The 16,447-nt window shown below is 37.4% G+C and overlaps 1 protein-coding gene across 6 annotated transcripts in view; it reads left to right on the plus strand.

The window, feature by feature from the left end:
* The window catches only part of LOC123872396 (unconventional myosin IC), a 61,031-nt gene that overhangs the window by 41,818 nt on the left and 2,766 nt on the right, over window positions 1-16,447 (plus strand). For 5 of the 6 annotated variants that reach the window (XM_045916634.1, XM_045916635.1, XM_045916638.1 and 2 more), the window contains 19 exons: window positions 1,782-1,938; window positions 2,085-2,200; window positions 3,685-3,755; window positions 4,280-4,671; window positions 5,995-6,207; window positions 6,612-6,874; window positions 7,316-7,485; window positions 7,853-8,007; window positions 8,102-8,242; window positions 8,481-8,622; window positions 8,764-8,881; window positions 8,985-9,098; window positions 9,466-9,707; window positions 10,164-10,433; window positions 10,814-10,941; window positions 11,322-11,540; window positions 11,730-11,830; window positions 12,152-12,254; window positions 12,845-12,924. In XM_045916634.1, the coding sequence (XP_045772590.1) occupies window positions 1,782-1,938; window positions 2,085-2,200; window positions 3,685-3,755; window positions 4,280-4,671; window positions 5,995-6,207; window positions 6,612-6,874; window positions 7,316-7,485; window positions 7,853-8,007; window positions 8,102-8,242; window positions 8,481-8,622; window positions 8,764-8,881; window positions 8,985-9,098; window positions 9,466-9,707; window positions 10,164-10,433; window positions 10,814-10,941; window positions 11,322-11,540; window positions 11,730-11,830; window positions 12,152-12,254; window positions 12,845-12,859 (3,130 nt within the window). In that variant the 3' untranslated portion in view covers window positions 12,860-12,924. Of the gene's footprint in view, window positions 1-1,781; window positions 1,939-2,084; window positions 2,201-3,684; window positions 3,756-4,279; window positions 4,672-5,994; window positions 6,208-6,611; window positions 6,875-7,315; window positions 7,486-7,852; window positions 8,008-8,101; window positions 8,243-8,480; window positions 8,623-8,763; window positions 8,882-8,984; window positions 9,099-9,465; window positions 9,708-10,163; window positions 10,434-10,813; window positions 10,942-11,321; window positions 11,541-11,729; window positions 11,831-12,151; window positions 12,255-12,844; window positions 12,925-13,589; window positions 13,598-16,447 lie in introns of those variants that run through there. The other variant, XM_045916636.1, reaches the window with a different exon arrangement.

Here is a 16,447-nt window from a genome sequence, read left to right on the forward strand (position 1 = left end):
TATCGCTAAATTAATATGAAAACGATAAGTTTAATCTCCAATTAAATGACGAACTAAACTTGTTATCAGTATTGTAACTGCAGGTGTTCCAAAACTCATTTTCGGACGCCAAAATAACTACTTGTCTGCAATTTTTTTGTTTGATTTTTTGAAGCCAAGCCTAATCTAGCCTTCTAATAGGTACCGATTTTTTGTAAAACTAAGCATGCCTATTTAGTATCGTTTATAATTAATATTCCCATAAACGTTCATGGTGCATGCACTGTAGTTTTTAAGATTCCGTACCCTATTAGTTACTAAGACTCCACCGTCCGTCCGTCCGTCTGTCTGTCACTGAGCTGTATCTCGTGAACCATAATAGGTAGAGACCTGAAATTTTCACAAAATGAGTATTTCTATTGCCGCTATAACAACAAATTCAAGGTTCCCGCCATGAAAATACTTCACTCTTTCTTTTATAAAAAGTTGTCTACCCTGGCTATAAGGTATCACAGAATTCACAGAGTCGATTCCTCATTTGGACTAAGGAAATTCAGGAAACCTAAAAGGTTAAAATGCCAGCCGATAAGAATTATTGCGAGTTTGCAAAGTTAGACTGTTAGCCTAGTTTCAAAATGTATGCATTTATCAACCGGATACATGTTTGAATGTTCTTTGCTTCCAAGTTTCCGAGAATGACGCGATTGTCTCAAAGTAAACCGATGACACAATATGAGCTTTGAATGTTGGTAGCTAATAGCTATGAAATCAAATAGGTATTACAGGTCTATAAACTAACCTAATTCAATGATTTTAGCAAGCAATTTACCCCTTTTCATCCATTAAAAAGTTACGTACTCCATGTCTCTCAACACATATCTGTCATGTCTAAGATATTCATCAGATCACCACCAAAAAACACAATCAGTTGGGTAGTTCTCTCCCATTCTCTCTAGGTCCAAGACAACGGAGCATATTAAAGTCTCAATCTCTCGATTGAGGGATGATGACTACTAGTCAAAGAGTACGTAATCACTACGTTACTACTAGTCAAATCAGCGATTTTTTATGAAACGTCAAAACGCTCGCGCTTGTATGAAATACATAGATGTGACTTCATACACACTTGACGTAATTGGGCGTACTTTTTTAGTTAACAAGTGTAAATAAAAAATTTTCATCACCCCCGACAAATCATTTTCAAATAAATAATTATGTATATCTAGGCAACGTCCATCTTGACAGCTTGACATTTGTCAATTGACACTTGAATATTATGAACCTAAGGGTTATCTAACCTTCTTTTCTACAAGAAAACTAGAAAATAGCTGATAACTTTTAAACGGCTGAACCAATTTTTTTGGATTATAGTTAAGAACACTCTCGATCAAGCCTCCTTTCAAACAAAAAAAAGTAAATTAAAATCGGTTCATTCGTTTAGGCGCTACGATGGCACAGACAGATACACAGATACACAGACACACAGATACACACGTCAAACTTATAACACCCCTCTTTTTGGGTCGGGGGTTAAATAGATAATTTAAAATGGTTAGCAAACTCTCTCTCTTTCTCTATTTATTAATTACCTACTAAGAAAGAATTTATTTTTGACTCCGGCATCATCCTCATTATGTTGGGTGGCAGCAGGTGGTCAAGCAGCAGACTCAATCTAATGTCACCAACCAAAAGCCTGTTACAGATTTCAAAGGATCCTTGCGTAGATGTGCCAGTTTTATCCGTTACTATAGTTGTTGCACTAAGAGTTGTTCCAGACTAATTGTCGGCTTCTCTTGTTTCAGGCTCCTGCGGCCGGAGTCGGTGCAAGGCGTGATGGAGCACGCGCTGCAGCACCGCGACCGCGTCGGCGTGCAGGACTTCGTGCTGCTCGAGGACTACCGCTCCGAGGCCGCCTTCATAGACAACCTTAGGAAGCGCTTCCACGAGAACATCATCTATGTGAGTGCATACAGTGGCACGCAGCTCATAGAGGCTTACACGCACTGCCTACCCGAATTTAAAGTTTGAATTGAGTTCAATTCACATTTTTCATTATTCATTATGAAAACTTCACATTCTTCATTATGAAAATTTACTCTTTGTAGACATATATTGGCAACGTGCTGATCTCCGTGAACCCCTACAAGAATCTGCCCATCTACACAGAGGAAAAGACCAAGCTCTATTACAAGAAAGCCTTTTTCGAAGCTCCACCTCATGTGTAAGTAATGACTGTTTAATTTTAAACTTTTCCACATCCACTATTTTTACAAACCCGTAGTTTTCCGTTATCCTTCGGAAGAATACTGTTCGAAACACATGTTCGGATAGTACTCATCGTAGAACATTTAGAGCTCTTTCGAACGGTTCTTTTATGTAAATACTAGCTAGCTGATGCCCGCAGCTTCGCCCGCGTGGATTGGTCAGGTCCCCTGCAGCATCAGGATTGAGGAGTCGGAATCCAAATTTTTATGGAACAATGTCGCAAAGTTCCTCTATTGATTAAAAAAAATTACGCAAATTGGTTCGGAAATTTCGGAGATATCAGTGCATAGGTAGAAAAACACAACTCCTCCATTTTTTAAAGTCGTTTAAAAAAGTAGCCTACGAGTATGTTACTCCTTGGTTAATCCTCTACTTGTCTGTGAAAGTCCCGTCAAAATAGGTTCAGCCATTCCGAAGATTAGATTGTGGATATCATATGGGTATCCACTATGTACTAAACTGTGAAGAAACTTTAAACAGGCGAAGTCAAAAACAGAGAATTAATTTGCAACATTTGCCAAGTCGCGTACAACAAAACCTACTACAAAATACCAGTAATATCGCACATTAATAAGGCTAAATACAACAATTAATTAATGTTGCTAATCTTATCGCTGTAGTATTAATAAATTAGTATACTCTGCTCATTTATAAATGTCTAATTACACAATAACGAGACTCGAGAGATTAAACAAACGAATTTTGAGTTGTTTAGTTATGTCATGTAAAAAATTAGAAGCCAAAATACCTAATGCAATGGCTAGTCATTTCCCATTTACGCATTATACCCTATACCTAATAGTTTCCTAACAGTAGTACAGAAGGATCACTCCAGAAAAACGTTTATCAAGAATATAAAAAAAATAACGAAGCATTAAAGTTCAATAATTCAACTACAAGAATCATGAAAGTTAATCGTGGTATCCATTGCCTCATGTTTCTTTGAATTGTTCGACACACAATGCTATCAGGTTATCAGCACTCGATAGCGATAATTTGTTGGTCAGTTATCTAAGATAGAGTGCCCATATGTTATTTACTGGGTTTAAAATATTACTAGTTGATGCACGCGACTTTGTTTGCGTAGATTTAGGTTTTTAAAAATCCCGTCGGATCTCTTTAATTTTCCGGGATACAAAGTAAACTATGGTCACTCTCCAGGCCTTTAACTATTACCCATGCAAATGTATCGACTAATTTGTGTGAATAGTCAATACTAGAGCTAATTTCTTAAACTATACCCTTTGAAGTAAAGATTTTTACTATAAACCTGTGAGGATGATACTGCCATTGTCGCAATTAAAATACCATAAGCCTACGTTGTCGTATTAGTTTACAAATTGTGAAAAACCAAATCAAAGAATTTCGCGGGTAGGCCCGTCGCTTCCACCTTAAGGTAAATAGCTGCTGATAATGATTTCAATTTGGCTATCTTTGCAGGTTCGCAATCGCAGATAACGCATACAGATCGCTGGTCTATGAACATAGAGAACAATGTATTCTAATCTCAGGTAAGGTTATCGAGGTCATCTCACCTATAACTCTTTCTTTTAACCTTCCAATAGGTTTAATTACCCGTGAAAAGGCCAAGCAATGAAAAAGATTCATGATATTATCTTCTCATCCGCAATTCTTTTATAACCTTCGAAAGATTAACAATTGGTGATGTTCAAGGCTGCTCAGTAAAAAGCTAAAAGAGAAGAATAAAGATCAAACTATATAGTTGCACGGATGTACCTGCGCAGAAATCTTATTTTTGAATGGCGTGCAAATACCTCAGCCAATCATAGCCCGCGTCCGTCCGCTATTGGTCGTTGCCTACGCGCCTTGTTTTGTACGCATGAATTAGCACGAGCCGCTGTTATTATTGTGTTTAAAATCTTAATATCAAGCAATATGGTCTGTATTTCATTGTTGTACATTCGGTCTGACTCGGTGATCGGTGATTAGCCCTTTTCTGCGCTAACGAATTTGCCGATGCAACTAATAAAAATCGTAAAATACCTAATGTTAAATCTTCCTCATTCTTTCTCAGGTGAATCTGGTTCAGGCAAAACTGAAGCCTCCAAAAAAGTTCTGGAATACATCGCCGCCCGAACAAAACACCTAAGCACTGTGGAAACTGTCAAAGACAAACTACTCCAAAGCAATCCTTTACTCGAAGCCTTCGGTAATGCGAAAACACACAGAAATGACAACTCCAGTAGATTTGGCAAATATATGGACATACAGTTCAACTATGAAGGAGCGCCAGAAGGAGGTCACATCCTCAACTATTTGCTCGAGAAATCGAGGGTTATAAGCCAGATGGCAGGAGAGCGGAACTTCCATATCTTTTATCAGCTGATAGCGGGTGGTGATGAGGAGCTGATGAAGCATTTGAGGCTACAGAACAGACCTGAAGTGTATAAATATACAACTGATCTGGTAAGTTCTAATGTATATTGTAATGGCTAGTAAAATACCTACTTTGTCAAATAATACCTATGATGTCCCAACATATTCAACGGGTCCATTAACAACTTAGGTACAGACACTTTAAGTAATGGTTATGGATGTTGCACAAATCAGTACTCAAACCTCTATGATTAAGATTTTGGTTTAAAGCTTAAGGGTAATAAAGTAACTTTTACCGAATAAAAAAAACCGGTACCTGCAGTCAGACAAGCTTAAAGTTCTTTTGGAGTCTAAGCTACAAATCAGTGAAAATTACTAAATCTACTAGTAAAAAAACAGGCCAAGTGCGAGTCAGACTCGCGCACTGAGGGTTCCGTATTCGGGTATTTTTCCAACATTTTTCGATATAGGAAAATCAGAAACTTACTATACATAAAAATAAATGAAAATCTATTTTAGAATGTACAGGTAAAGCCCTTTCATATGATACCCCACTTGGTATCTTACTTTGAAAATTGAAACATATTTTAGTTTTTTTTTAATGATGTAACCACAAATTCGCGGTTTTCAGATTTACTCCTGTACTTGCGCTATAAGACCTACCTTTCTGCCAAATAATAATTCTATGCCATTTCATAATTCTAGGTCAACGGGACTTTACCCTATAGGTTTCTTGACAGATACGACGGACGGACGGACGGGACGGAAAATTACTTTACAAAACTATTTATAATAAGTATATGTGCGAAATCCTTTATACTCTTGACCTACTAAACATGTAATGATAAACTATGCAGTTCACTTCACATGAGTGCAATTAGATTATTTTGACAGCGAAAGCCACATAAAGCACCCACGTAACTCATGTTTCTTCGTCTTAATTTACAAAATATTGCGGTTTACTAGTTAACCACAATATTTGAAACGAACATTGCCTATTCATTAATAACCCTTCTGAATACCTTGCAAGTAGGTACTCGCATGTTAATTACACATTCTGCATTTCCATTGAACTTTTGAATCTTGAATCTTAGTTCTAATTGCGATCATCAACACTTCAAAATCCTTTCGCTTGGATGTTGGATATTTAATCTTCATCCCGAGAACCTCGAGCTTCGATCAATATCTTTATAGAAGACTTTAATTTGCCATAGGATCAAGTATACAACCCTCGATCCAACAAAATATCATAAACAGAATAGGGCATTGAGAAGAGATTCCTCACTCTGCTGGATCCTTAAGCACATTGAATCCTCCTTCACGCCAAGAGGGAGTCATTTCTTATGATTTTTTAAGACGTTTCATTTCTTATAAAAAACAGTATGTATGTAAAATAAAATATGTTATCTTCAGGTGACACCAGCAAGCCAAAAACTGAATGACGCAGAGCAGTTCCGTACAGTCACAGGAGCAATGAAAGTGATCGAGATAGGAAATGACGAACAGAAGGAAATCTTCGAGATCGTGGCAAGCGTACTGCATCTGGGCAATGTGAAGTTCGTACAGAATGACAAGGGGTATGCGGAAATACTATCGCACGATACGAATAGTTCAAATGTTGCTGAGGTGAGACGATGAGATGATATACCTAAACAATTTCTTGGTGTCCTTTTGGCCTTCATTGTTGGATTTCTACAGAATTCATAGCAAAATCTTTGACTTCCTATTTCTCTTACACTTCTACGATCAATGAATTAATTAATAAATATACTTTTGCACCACAAAATTAATACAGAAAAAACACATACAAAGCTAAATAAAAATATGGGCAAAAATATAGACAACAATTCAATAGAACAATAATTCTAAGTGATTCAAAACTCTCAAAAGCTTATGCTGCTATTGAGCTAATAATCCCCAGTATTATTCTTGAGTCTTATGTTATTCTGAACCAATAAATTCGTATATTTAAAACTCGCAGTGAACCAACACCATTTTTGAAGAGACTAAAAGTACCAAATATCTTACAGCTCCTCAAAGTAAGCTCAAGTAAACTCCGAGAAGCGCTCACAAGCCGCACAATCGAAGCACGAGGAGACGTCGTGACTACCCCTCTAGACCTTGAACAGGCGCAATATGCACGGGATGCCCTCGCGAAGGCTATTTATGACAAGCACTTCAGTTGGCTGGTATCCAGGCTGAATGCCTCCTTGGCGCCTAAACATAAAGACCCGAGAGACTCCGTTATTGGCATCCTGGATATCTATGGATTCGAAATATTCCCAAAGAACAGGTTGGTAACGATAATTTTTTTTAAATCTATGATGCCCGTTTTTACAAATCCAGTGGGAACTCTTTAAATTTTCCGGGATAAAAGCAGCCATAAATCGTAATTGTAATTGTTGAAATATTTTTGGAACGACAGTGGGTCTTAAAATGTAACCTTCAACAACTAATCGCAAATCGCCAATTTGCGATTAGCTCATAATATTATTCCATTAACTAGAGATTAAAATTATATGATTGGATAATTTCAATTCCTCCTACCTTCTTACCTCATACGAACATTTTCATGTTTTCAATTATTTCACTTTTAATTTTTATGATAGTGTTTTATTAAGACCATGAATTTTTTTAAACAATAAAAAAATCCCTTGGAACTATAATAGCCTAGTAGAGCCATGTTCAGTGTATGGGCCGGTGATGGGTTGAGATGATGAACTATTCCTTTCAGTTTTGAACAATTCTGCATCAACTTCTGTAATGAAAAGCTGCAACAGCTCTTCATCCAGCTGACCCTAAAGTCTGAACAAGAAGAATATCTGCGTGAAGGCATCGAGTGGGTACCCGTGGAGTATTTCAACAACATCATCATCTGTGACCTTATAGAGGAGAGACATAGAGGTGCGTCAATACACATAAATTTTGTCATTTTCTTTATAGTTACCTTTACATCCTCAGTCATGGTTTACGCTTATCTAAACTCTCTTCAGATCTATTACTAATTTCAAAAAGCTGTCATTATTCGTTTTGATGGGAATGGCAACTTCACAATTTTTTGTTCCTATCATGTTCCTATACGCTTTTCATTTATTTTAATGTATAAACCGATACTATAACCTCGTCCTTGGTTTGGCCCATAAAATGCATCCTTGTTCTTTACTGAAAATTTTCCTTATTTTCGCCAATTTACTTTAACATCTATAGAACCATTCTTCTAATTCATTTCAAAATTATTTAAACTATTCAAATTATTTTGTCATTGAACCAGGTATAATTTCAATCTTGGATGACGAATGCCTTCGTCCTGGAGACGCTACGGATCTCAGTTTCCTCGAGAAGTTGTCCCAACGTTTGGACGGACACGCGCACTTCAAGTCCCACCAGAAAGTCGACAGCAAAACTCAGAAAATTATGGGAAGGGATGTAAGTTCTTCAAGATTTTTTCTATTATAATAACTAAAATAATGATCCCCCTTCTGAGCTAAAAGTTCCAATTAAATCATTTGGGGTTTTCCAGGAATTCTGCCTCGTTCACTACGCCGGCGAAGTGACATACAATGTGAACACCTTCATAGAGAAGAACAATGACTTGCTATTCCGTGACCTGCAGAGCCTAATGGCGTCAAGCGGGAACAAAATTGCTGGAACTTGCTTTAAGGTAATAATTTTGGTGCAGTTTAAGTTGTGTTAGTTGCGAGACCTTCGATTTCATTTGCAGTAGGGGCAATTTGGAAAATATTTTTTAACTTGTCTCAAGTCTTCTCTGGTGGAAGATTTCAGCTGTGGCTAGTCACCATTATACTAATAAAGATGTTTTCTGACAATTTGATGATATTTCTGAAGTTTTGGTTACCCCCGTCTCATAATGTTTGATAATGGATAGCAATTTATTTCAGGATCTAAACCTAGCATCGAAAAAGCGGCCAGAAACAGCCATAACACAATTCAAGAACTCACTAAATGAGCTTATTAAGATCCTCAGCAGCAAAGAACCATCTTACATCCGCTGCATTAAACCTAATGACTTCAAGGCACCTAGTAAGTTCATTCTTTTAATTCGATATGTGAGTGCTACACCTAACCGATTTTCGGCCATGGTAGTCAATCTCAACGAATAATAGCTAACTACGCGTGAGATAGTATAGTGTTAGCATAGTATAGCTGAATTTTTGTTCGCAGTGTCTTTCGACGACAAATTGGTGTCGCATCAAGTGAAGTACCTTGGCTTGATGGAAAATCTAAGAGTCCGACGCGCTGGCTTCGCCTACCGACGTACCTACGAAGCTTTCCTGGAGAGGTAAGATGATACTTTATTATTTGTCCTTTTCGTTTGTCCCACATCAATTTATTGCAAAAAAATCTCGTGATGCTATACTAATTGTGTTATTCTTATATTCTAGGTACAAGTGCTTAAGCCCAAACACATGGCCCAACTTTAGGGGACCCCCAAGAGAAGGAGTCCAATGCCTAGTCGAAACGCTCAAGTACGAAAAGGAGGAATATAGGATGGGCAAGTAAGTAGACGAATGCAATCTTCAATTTGATATAGAATTTTAAGCAATATTTAGAAAGGAAATGATGAGAGAACTGGCTGAATTCATTGATGGCAAATATTTATGAAAAAAGTTGGACAAGTATTTTTTTAACTATTGCATATTTCATATCATTAACATTAGTAGTCACTGAACTGACGAACAGACCAATAAAGCTCACCATATAATGGATGGATTCCATCTTACCGATTTGGTAAGGCCGTATCATCTTAAAACCTTATTAGCTGACGCCCGCGACTTCGTTCGCGTGGATATGGGTGTTTTAAAAATCCCGTTTGATACCAAAATGAAAGTAAATGAGAACAAAATTCCATTTATTCCATTTCAGCACAAAAATATTCATCCGCTTCCCCAAAACCCTTTTCGACACTGAAGATGCTTACCAGCTCAAGAAAAACGACCTCGCAACCATCATCCAGAGTCGCTGGAGAGGATACTGGCAGAGAAAACAGTATCTGAGGATGCGGGCCGCAGCTATCATCATCCAAAAGTGGATCAGGAGATTCCTGGCACAAAGGCTGAGAGCAAGGAGGAAGAAGGCTGCTGACGTCATAAGAGCTTTCATCAAAGGTGAGTGAGACAATAATTTACAACTTCAATCTTGTATTTATAAAAAAGAAACTGAAGATTATAAACATACAAATCTACCCACTGGGTCTAGAAGCTTGAGACTGCAGGTTGTAGATTTTCTTTGTGACGTAAAACTGACTAAGAAAAAGAAATTTGAGAAATTCCACCCAAGTGAAGCTGGGGCCGGTCAGCTCTCAGCTAGTCTCATATAAAAGGAGAAACTGACTGGCTTATGACAGATCAAAACGCTAGGTACTTAAGATTTTGTATGTAGGTGTTCTCGATAAGAAAAAATAAATCAGAAATTCTATATTCTGCTTGGGCAAGGCCAAGGGCATAAGCCGTCTTTTCTTCTTTGTCAGCCCTTGATTTTCGTCCATCGTTGGTTATTTTGGTACCGATACTGGAGTCAACATAATTATGAATATAATTAATCATTGAAACCAATTCCATCAGGTTTCATCACTCGCAATGGTCCAGAAACACCAGAAAACCGTCGTTTCCTGGGCATTGCAAAGGTCCACTGGCTCAAGCGGCTGTCCACCAGGCTTCCCACAAAACTCCTGGACATGTCCTGGCCACCCTGTCCCGCTACCTGCCAGGAAGCGTCCAGGGAATTGCACAGGCTTCATAGGCTGCATCTAGCGAGGAAGTACCGACTAGCCCTCACTCCTGCTAATAAGAAACAGTTTGAGCTGAAAGTCTTGGCTGAGAAAATCTTTAAAGGTATGAGTTTTATAAAGCCTTTGAGTGCAACAATTTATTATTATGCTGCCGGAAGTAAAGACTGGTTTGGTTTGACCACTGCGGTTGCCACCCATAAAGGTTAGGTAATGATTATATAATGGAGGGTCCGTTTCAGTGGGTGAAAATTGCAAATTACTCAATATTTCCTACTCAAAATCGGATGTCTTTCCGACTTTTATCGGTTAATTTTATAGGTCTAAACGGCTCCCAAAAAGTTTGATATCCTGGATAAAGTGAAGCAGCACTTCACGCTAGTACACGCCTCATAGTTTACCAGGCCTATTCAGCCTGTTCAGGACTACAAAGATATCCTAAGTGACTTATACCACAATAATTTAATAGTTGTTAACGTTGTTTAGGCAAGAAGAATAGCTACCCGAGCAGTATTCGCGAGCGCTTCGTAAACGACCGACTTTCGGAGGATCATCGCGTTTTGAGGAACACCTTCATGGCCTCGCCTTCGTGGCCCACGGGAGAAGAACTGATTGTAAGTTAATTTATATATATAAGGTACTCCTTCTTGACATTCCTCCTCCATAGCAATAAGTCAGTACTTAGTTTTACCAACTTTTTGCCTATCATCATGTCAGTCCGTGGATGCCCATTTTGGATAGGTTTTCTCTAGTGAGCGCCAGTACACTATATCTATTCACGATTTAGCCATGCTAAATCGTGACTGACATTCCCCTTTACCTTCCAAGCGTAAAGCTTGTGCTAGGAGTAGGTACCACAATAGTGTAATGGATGGGATTTGGACCGCTGACCTTTCGGAATCCAGTCCACTCCTCAAACGGTGAGCTACTGAAGCTCTTATTAAAAGGAAGGAGCACATTTTATACCTACTTATAATTTCTTTCTTTGTACCAGTACTCATGCGAAGCTGTAAAGTACGACCGTCGTGGATACAAACCTCGCGAGCGAGCGCTCCTAGCATCGGACAAGGCACTCTACGTCCTTGATGCAGCCAAGAGCAAAACGTACAAGCTCAAACATCGCCTACCTCTCGACGTACTTCGAGTCGTTGTCACCAATGAGACTGACGGGCTCGTGCTCATCAAAATACCACAGGAGCTGAAGAAAGACAAGGTAAGAACAAAAGAGACAGTACAAAGAGTATGTACAAAAGAGACAAGGCCAAAGGCAAGGGAACCGAGAATTAATCAAACTGAAATTCATATTCGTTCTTATTTACATCTTGTTTTCGATTTGAGTCTGACTTGCCAAGCAAGTGAAACCACATCAGCACCATTTTTTGACCAATAATTTTTGTTCCAGGGTGACCTGATAATTTCAGTGTCGCACGTCATCGAAGCTCTCACCATCGTGACGGACTACACCAAAAAGCCTGAGATAATTGAGATTGTCGACACTGGAAGGTAGGTTTCCTTTCAATAATTCAAAAAAATGTTTAAGCTCCGGCTACACGCTCAGTCTTGCCTAAGAGATTGATTTCCTGCATGCGTGTCTACGGCAAAATGTAATCTCGCGCAATTTCAAAACCTGCTAAAGATTGGACTTTGCAGTTCTCGGTGCAGGCAAGACAGAGCGTGTAACCGGAGCGTTATGTCCTGTGCACAGTTTTCCATGGCATCTCACTTTTATTTTAACTTTATGTTCTTCAACTTTCGCCAGAGGGTTTAAGAAGTATAAATTAATGTAGCTATAAGTAATAATATTATTGTCTGTGTTTATTGCAGCATCGTGCATAACCTCGTGAATGGCAAGCAGGGCGGCACCATCGAGGTGACCAACGGGCCGCAGCCCGCCATCCATCGCGCTAAGAGCGGGAACCTACTTGTTGTAAGTTATCTCCTTCTAGAAGATTAATAATAAAGTAAAAGCAGAGAAGCAAAATATTCTTTATTGTACACTAAATAAATTCACATACAAATGTATAACAAAATAGATTTTAGATTCAGAAAATAGCGATCTCTTCCAGGCAACCTTAGGGTAAAGGATGTAATAAAAAAAAGTGGCAGGGAAATACTAGATGAACCCACGACTTCAATCCCGTAAGAACTCTTTGATTTTTCCGGGATAAAAAGTAGCCTATGTTCATCTTGGAATTTAAGATCTCTGTACCAAATATCAAAATTGGTTACAAGAATGCGCCGTGAAAGCAAGCACATAGGCAGACGGACAGATAAACGTTCACATTATAATATCGGTATGGATTACCGTTATTTAACCAGAGATAAACGTCTAAGTCTGGCGATTTTCACGCCGAAGTCGCAAGCTGTTATTTTGCATCAAATCTTAGGCTGTTGCAGATTTACAGCTATAGTATGGTAATTGCAATCACTTCTGACTGGCTGAAACTCTCTCACTATTGCTTAATTGACTAAAATGCATTGTCTGATTATTCTCTCATTATTTTATTTTATTTTCAGGTGGCAACCCCGTGAAGATTATTTTGAAAAAAATCGCTTTAGCTATTTACTGATATTCGCCATAATTCAGTCAATTAAATTAAACAAATATAAAATACGATGATTCCAATTTGTATAGACCTACTATAATTTATTTGAGAATTAATTAAGTGTTATAATTTTTTGAAATACAATTAATAAACATTTTGTGGTTATAATATGAATTATGCTATAGTTGTCTTAATGGCGTTCATTCCATATTAATGTGTCATGGTCAAATGATCTGCAAAAGATGCAACCTCTATCATCACAGCTTCATCTATCATGGAACTTGAATAAAATATTGAGGACATAAGTGTTTCTATTTTATTAGGATGTTTGAATTGCAACACATTTTTTTGAGTTTTGAGACATCATTTTACAACGAGCAAGCTACAACTTATTGCATTTAAAACAATTACATAAAGGATTTACAGCTCATATAAAATCCCTTTTCTAGTAACATTAAGACGATAAACTTTGTTTATTTTATTATTATTGTCTAACAATAATTTTGTGGGACTTCGTCTGTGTTGGTGTTAGCTGGCGGGCGTGCTCTATCTTTTTGGAGTGTTTTTTTGTAAAGCGCTCTAAGGGGGTGCCGTGCGTATGTCGGCGAGCGCTGGCACAGACGGGGTCCATACTTGTATAGTTTAACTAACTTGTTACAAATAACTACAAACTTGACATTGGCTAATCTTTGTAAAGCCAGACCAGAGAGAAAAAAAAAATTGTGTTAAGTAAAGGCTTTACTAATAAACGGTTGCTTAGCGGCTGAATATTTAAAGTACAGAGTCACACCGATTCCTCTCTTTCTGTCATCAGTAATTTAGCATTCGAAAGAACATGACAAAGGACTGTGTAACTGCTGCTATACAACTGCTATACTACGTTTATTAGTAAGGGGATAAAAGTACCTAGGTATAATTAATATTTTTATACGCATTGTTATAAAATATAAAATAATTATTGTGATTAAAATAATGTCTTTTGCTTATAATAGGTACTAATTATTTTTGTAATATAACGATTGACGTACAAAGTACTTAGTAGTTTATGCTATAGAAAGAAATAGTGTATCTACCTACAATAAGAGAAATGTGTCGATTATATATACCTAAAATATATTTTAATATTTTCTACTACTCGTGTAAATTAGTAAGTAATAAGTTTCATTCAATTTATTTATTTTGGCAAGAGAACAAAAGATACAAGATGTGGGACTCGCCGGCCGAGAGTCATTCTACCAGACTACCCACTAAAACTCATCAGCGCTCCTGCACGTTCGCCTGGCCACTGGGTTATGGGACCCAGTCTAAACAACCCAACCCAACCCAACCACCCAAGCAGCAACCCAAGTCTAAAGCAAAGACTACAATATGGTCTAAAGCCTTACAAATGAAATCTTTAACTGGTAACAGGCTTCAAGTTGATAGGTGTTGCCATATTTACTAACGTTCCTAAAAAAAAAAATGAAATCACATTTTAGTCGACACATTTTTTTTGTTAATGTTTAAGCTGAATCGAAGGTGCCTATAAGTGTACGTAGAAGATAGATGTAAAAGCTTAACTTTTGAACAAGTCGAGTGATTTGAATACGCGTCATGAAAGTTGGGAAAAGGGGGAGTCGTTTTTGATCTCCGACAGTAGAATAAAATTACCTAATAAAGAGATCGCCAACTACTTACTACAGTTTCAACTTCTATGACGCGTAAGCAGTAGCAACCAGTCGAGGTTACCAGGGAGCTTGTGACGAACGGAAAGACCGCTTATTTATTGGTATACTTTAAGCTTGGCCATAAATAGAACTAATATACTACAGGCAAGAGTGCCTTATTTGTTATTGATTACGATTATATTATAAGCCAGTTCCTTTGTAGTCACTTTATTGAAATATACGTATTTTGTATAGAAATTGATATTTTTATTTCCTCACCCGAAGCTAAATAAAGCTGTGATAGCCTAGCGGTTAGTAGGACGTCCGCCTCCGTATCGGAGGTCGGGGGTGCAATCCCGGGCACGCACCTCTAACTTTCAGAGTTATGTGTGTTGTAAGTAATTAAATATCACTGTGTTTTAAGTAATTAAATATCACTTGATTTAAGGGGCTAGCGACGGGTCTGCCCGCGAAATTCAAATTTTATTTGGTTTTATTTGGTCCTTTTGGCTTTGCCGTAGTCGGTTAAAAAGCATCGTTTTTGGTGTTTTATTTACTTAGGTATATAGAACTTGAAGAAACTTGCACGTCCGTACGTACCTTTCATAATAATAATAGGTAATTAGATGCAGTCTCATCTCAATATTTCCCCAGGAATTAGGTATTGTCTAAATTCTAAATAATAAAAAAAAGGTTGTATTCGTAATTCATCGTAGTTTATTTAAAAAAAAGTTAGGTACATTTTTTTACAATAATTGTAATATTAATTATATTTATATACAGTAATATGCAACAATCCAGAGTTTGGCTACACACAATGATTCTTCAGTCACAATAAATAAAATAAAGACGTAAACATTTTAACTCACGGCAATGTAATGAGTTTCTTTAAGAATATTAGCCATGTTAAACATAACTTTTTTATTTTTTAAATAAAAATCGTGAGCAAACTAGCAGGCGGGTCACCTGATGTTAAGTGATACCGCCCGCCCATGAACATTTGCAGCACCAGAAAAGCCGCCAAATGCGTTGCCGGCCTTACTAGAATTTGTTGATCTGCCATTGAATAACCCCAAGTTGAAATCTAGTGGGAACCGAAGGGAGTTGGTTCCACAGTTTGTATGTGCGTGCTGCGATCCAGCTGCTTACCTCTACCAGTCCGACAAGGCTCTTTTGGCGCGTGGCCAAAATAACTGCTAAACTGCTAACTGCTGTGGAACTAAAGCCGCCATCTAGAGAAGTGAACTTGTGGATAGTTCGCTGTGTCGGCATAAAGCTACAATAGCGCCCTCACTCAAGTGCCAAAAGAGCCTTGTCGGACTGTACACTCCAATAGTTAAGAGGTAATACAAAAAAAAAATTGTTAGGAAAAAGGTTCGATGTTATCATTCTAAACTCCGGATTATTTTACATCTGGCAACATTACTTAAATCTATATAATACAAAGGATCTCTTGTTCAACGTTTATTAAAATTAAAATATTTATAAAACTCATTTACCTAGAAGAATTTCTGGAAAACTTTTGTGAAAATTAAAGTCTGACCGACAGAAACAAACTAGACATACCCAAATAATACATTTTTAAATCTTGATTTCGAGAAATTCAATTTATCACAATTTTTTGGAAGTAGCATGAATGTGTCTTTGATTTTTGGTATATTACCTAAAAGTTTGTAAAACTTGATACATTAATGATAATCCCTAACCATGGTGGAATACGATAATTTACAGTTAAAATTCAGATCAATTCCCCATGATTTTGGTACAGAATTGTACCAGAACTAAACTGATACGCTAAACCATTCTAGTCATAGATATTCTAGTACATTTTAAAATCAAAATACTAGTGAGACATTTTATCTTGTTATAAATGCTCAAATATTGTCAAAATAAAATAATTGATTTAAATATACCTATTTAAATCAATT

This window comes from Maniola jurtina, chromosome 15, assembly GCF_905333055.1.
Source record: "Maniola jurtina chromosome 15, ilManJurt1.1, whole genome shotgun sequence".
NCBI classification, from domain to species: domain Eukaryota; kingdom Metazoa; phylum Arthropoda; class Insecta; order Lepidoptera; family Nymphalidae; genus Maniola; species Maniola jurtina.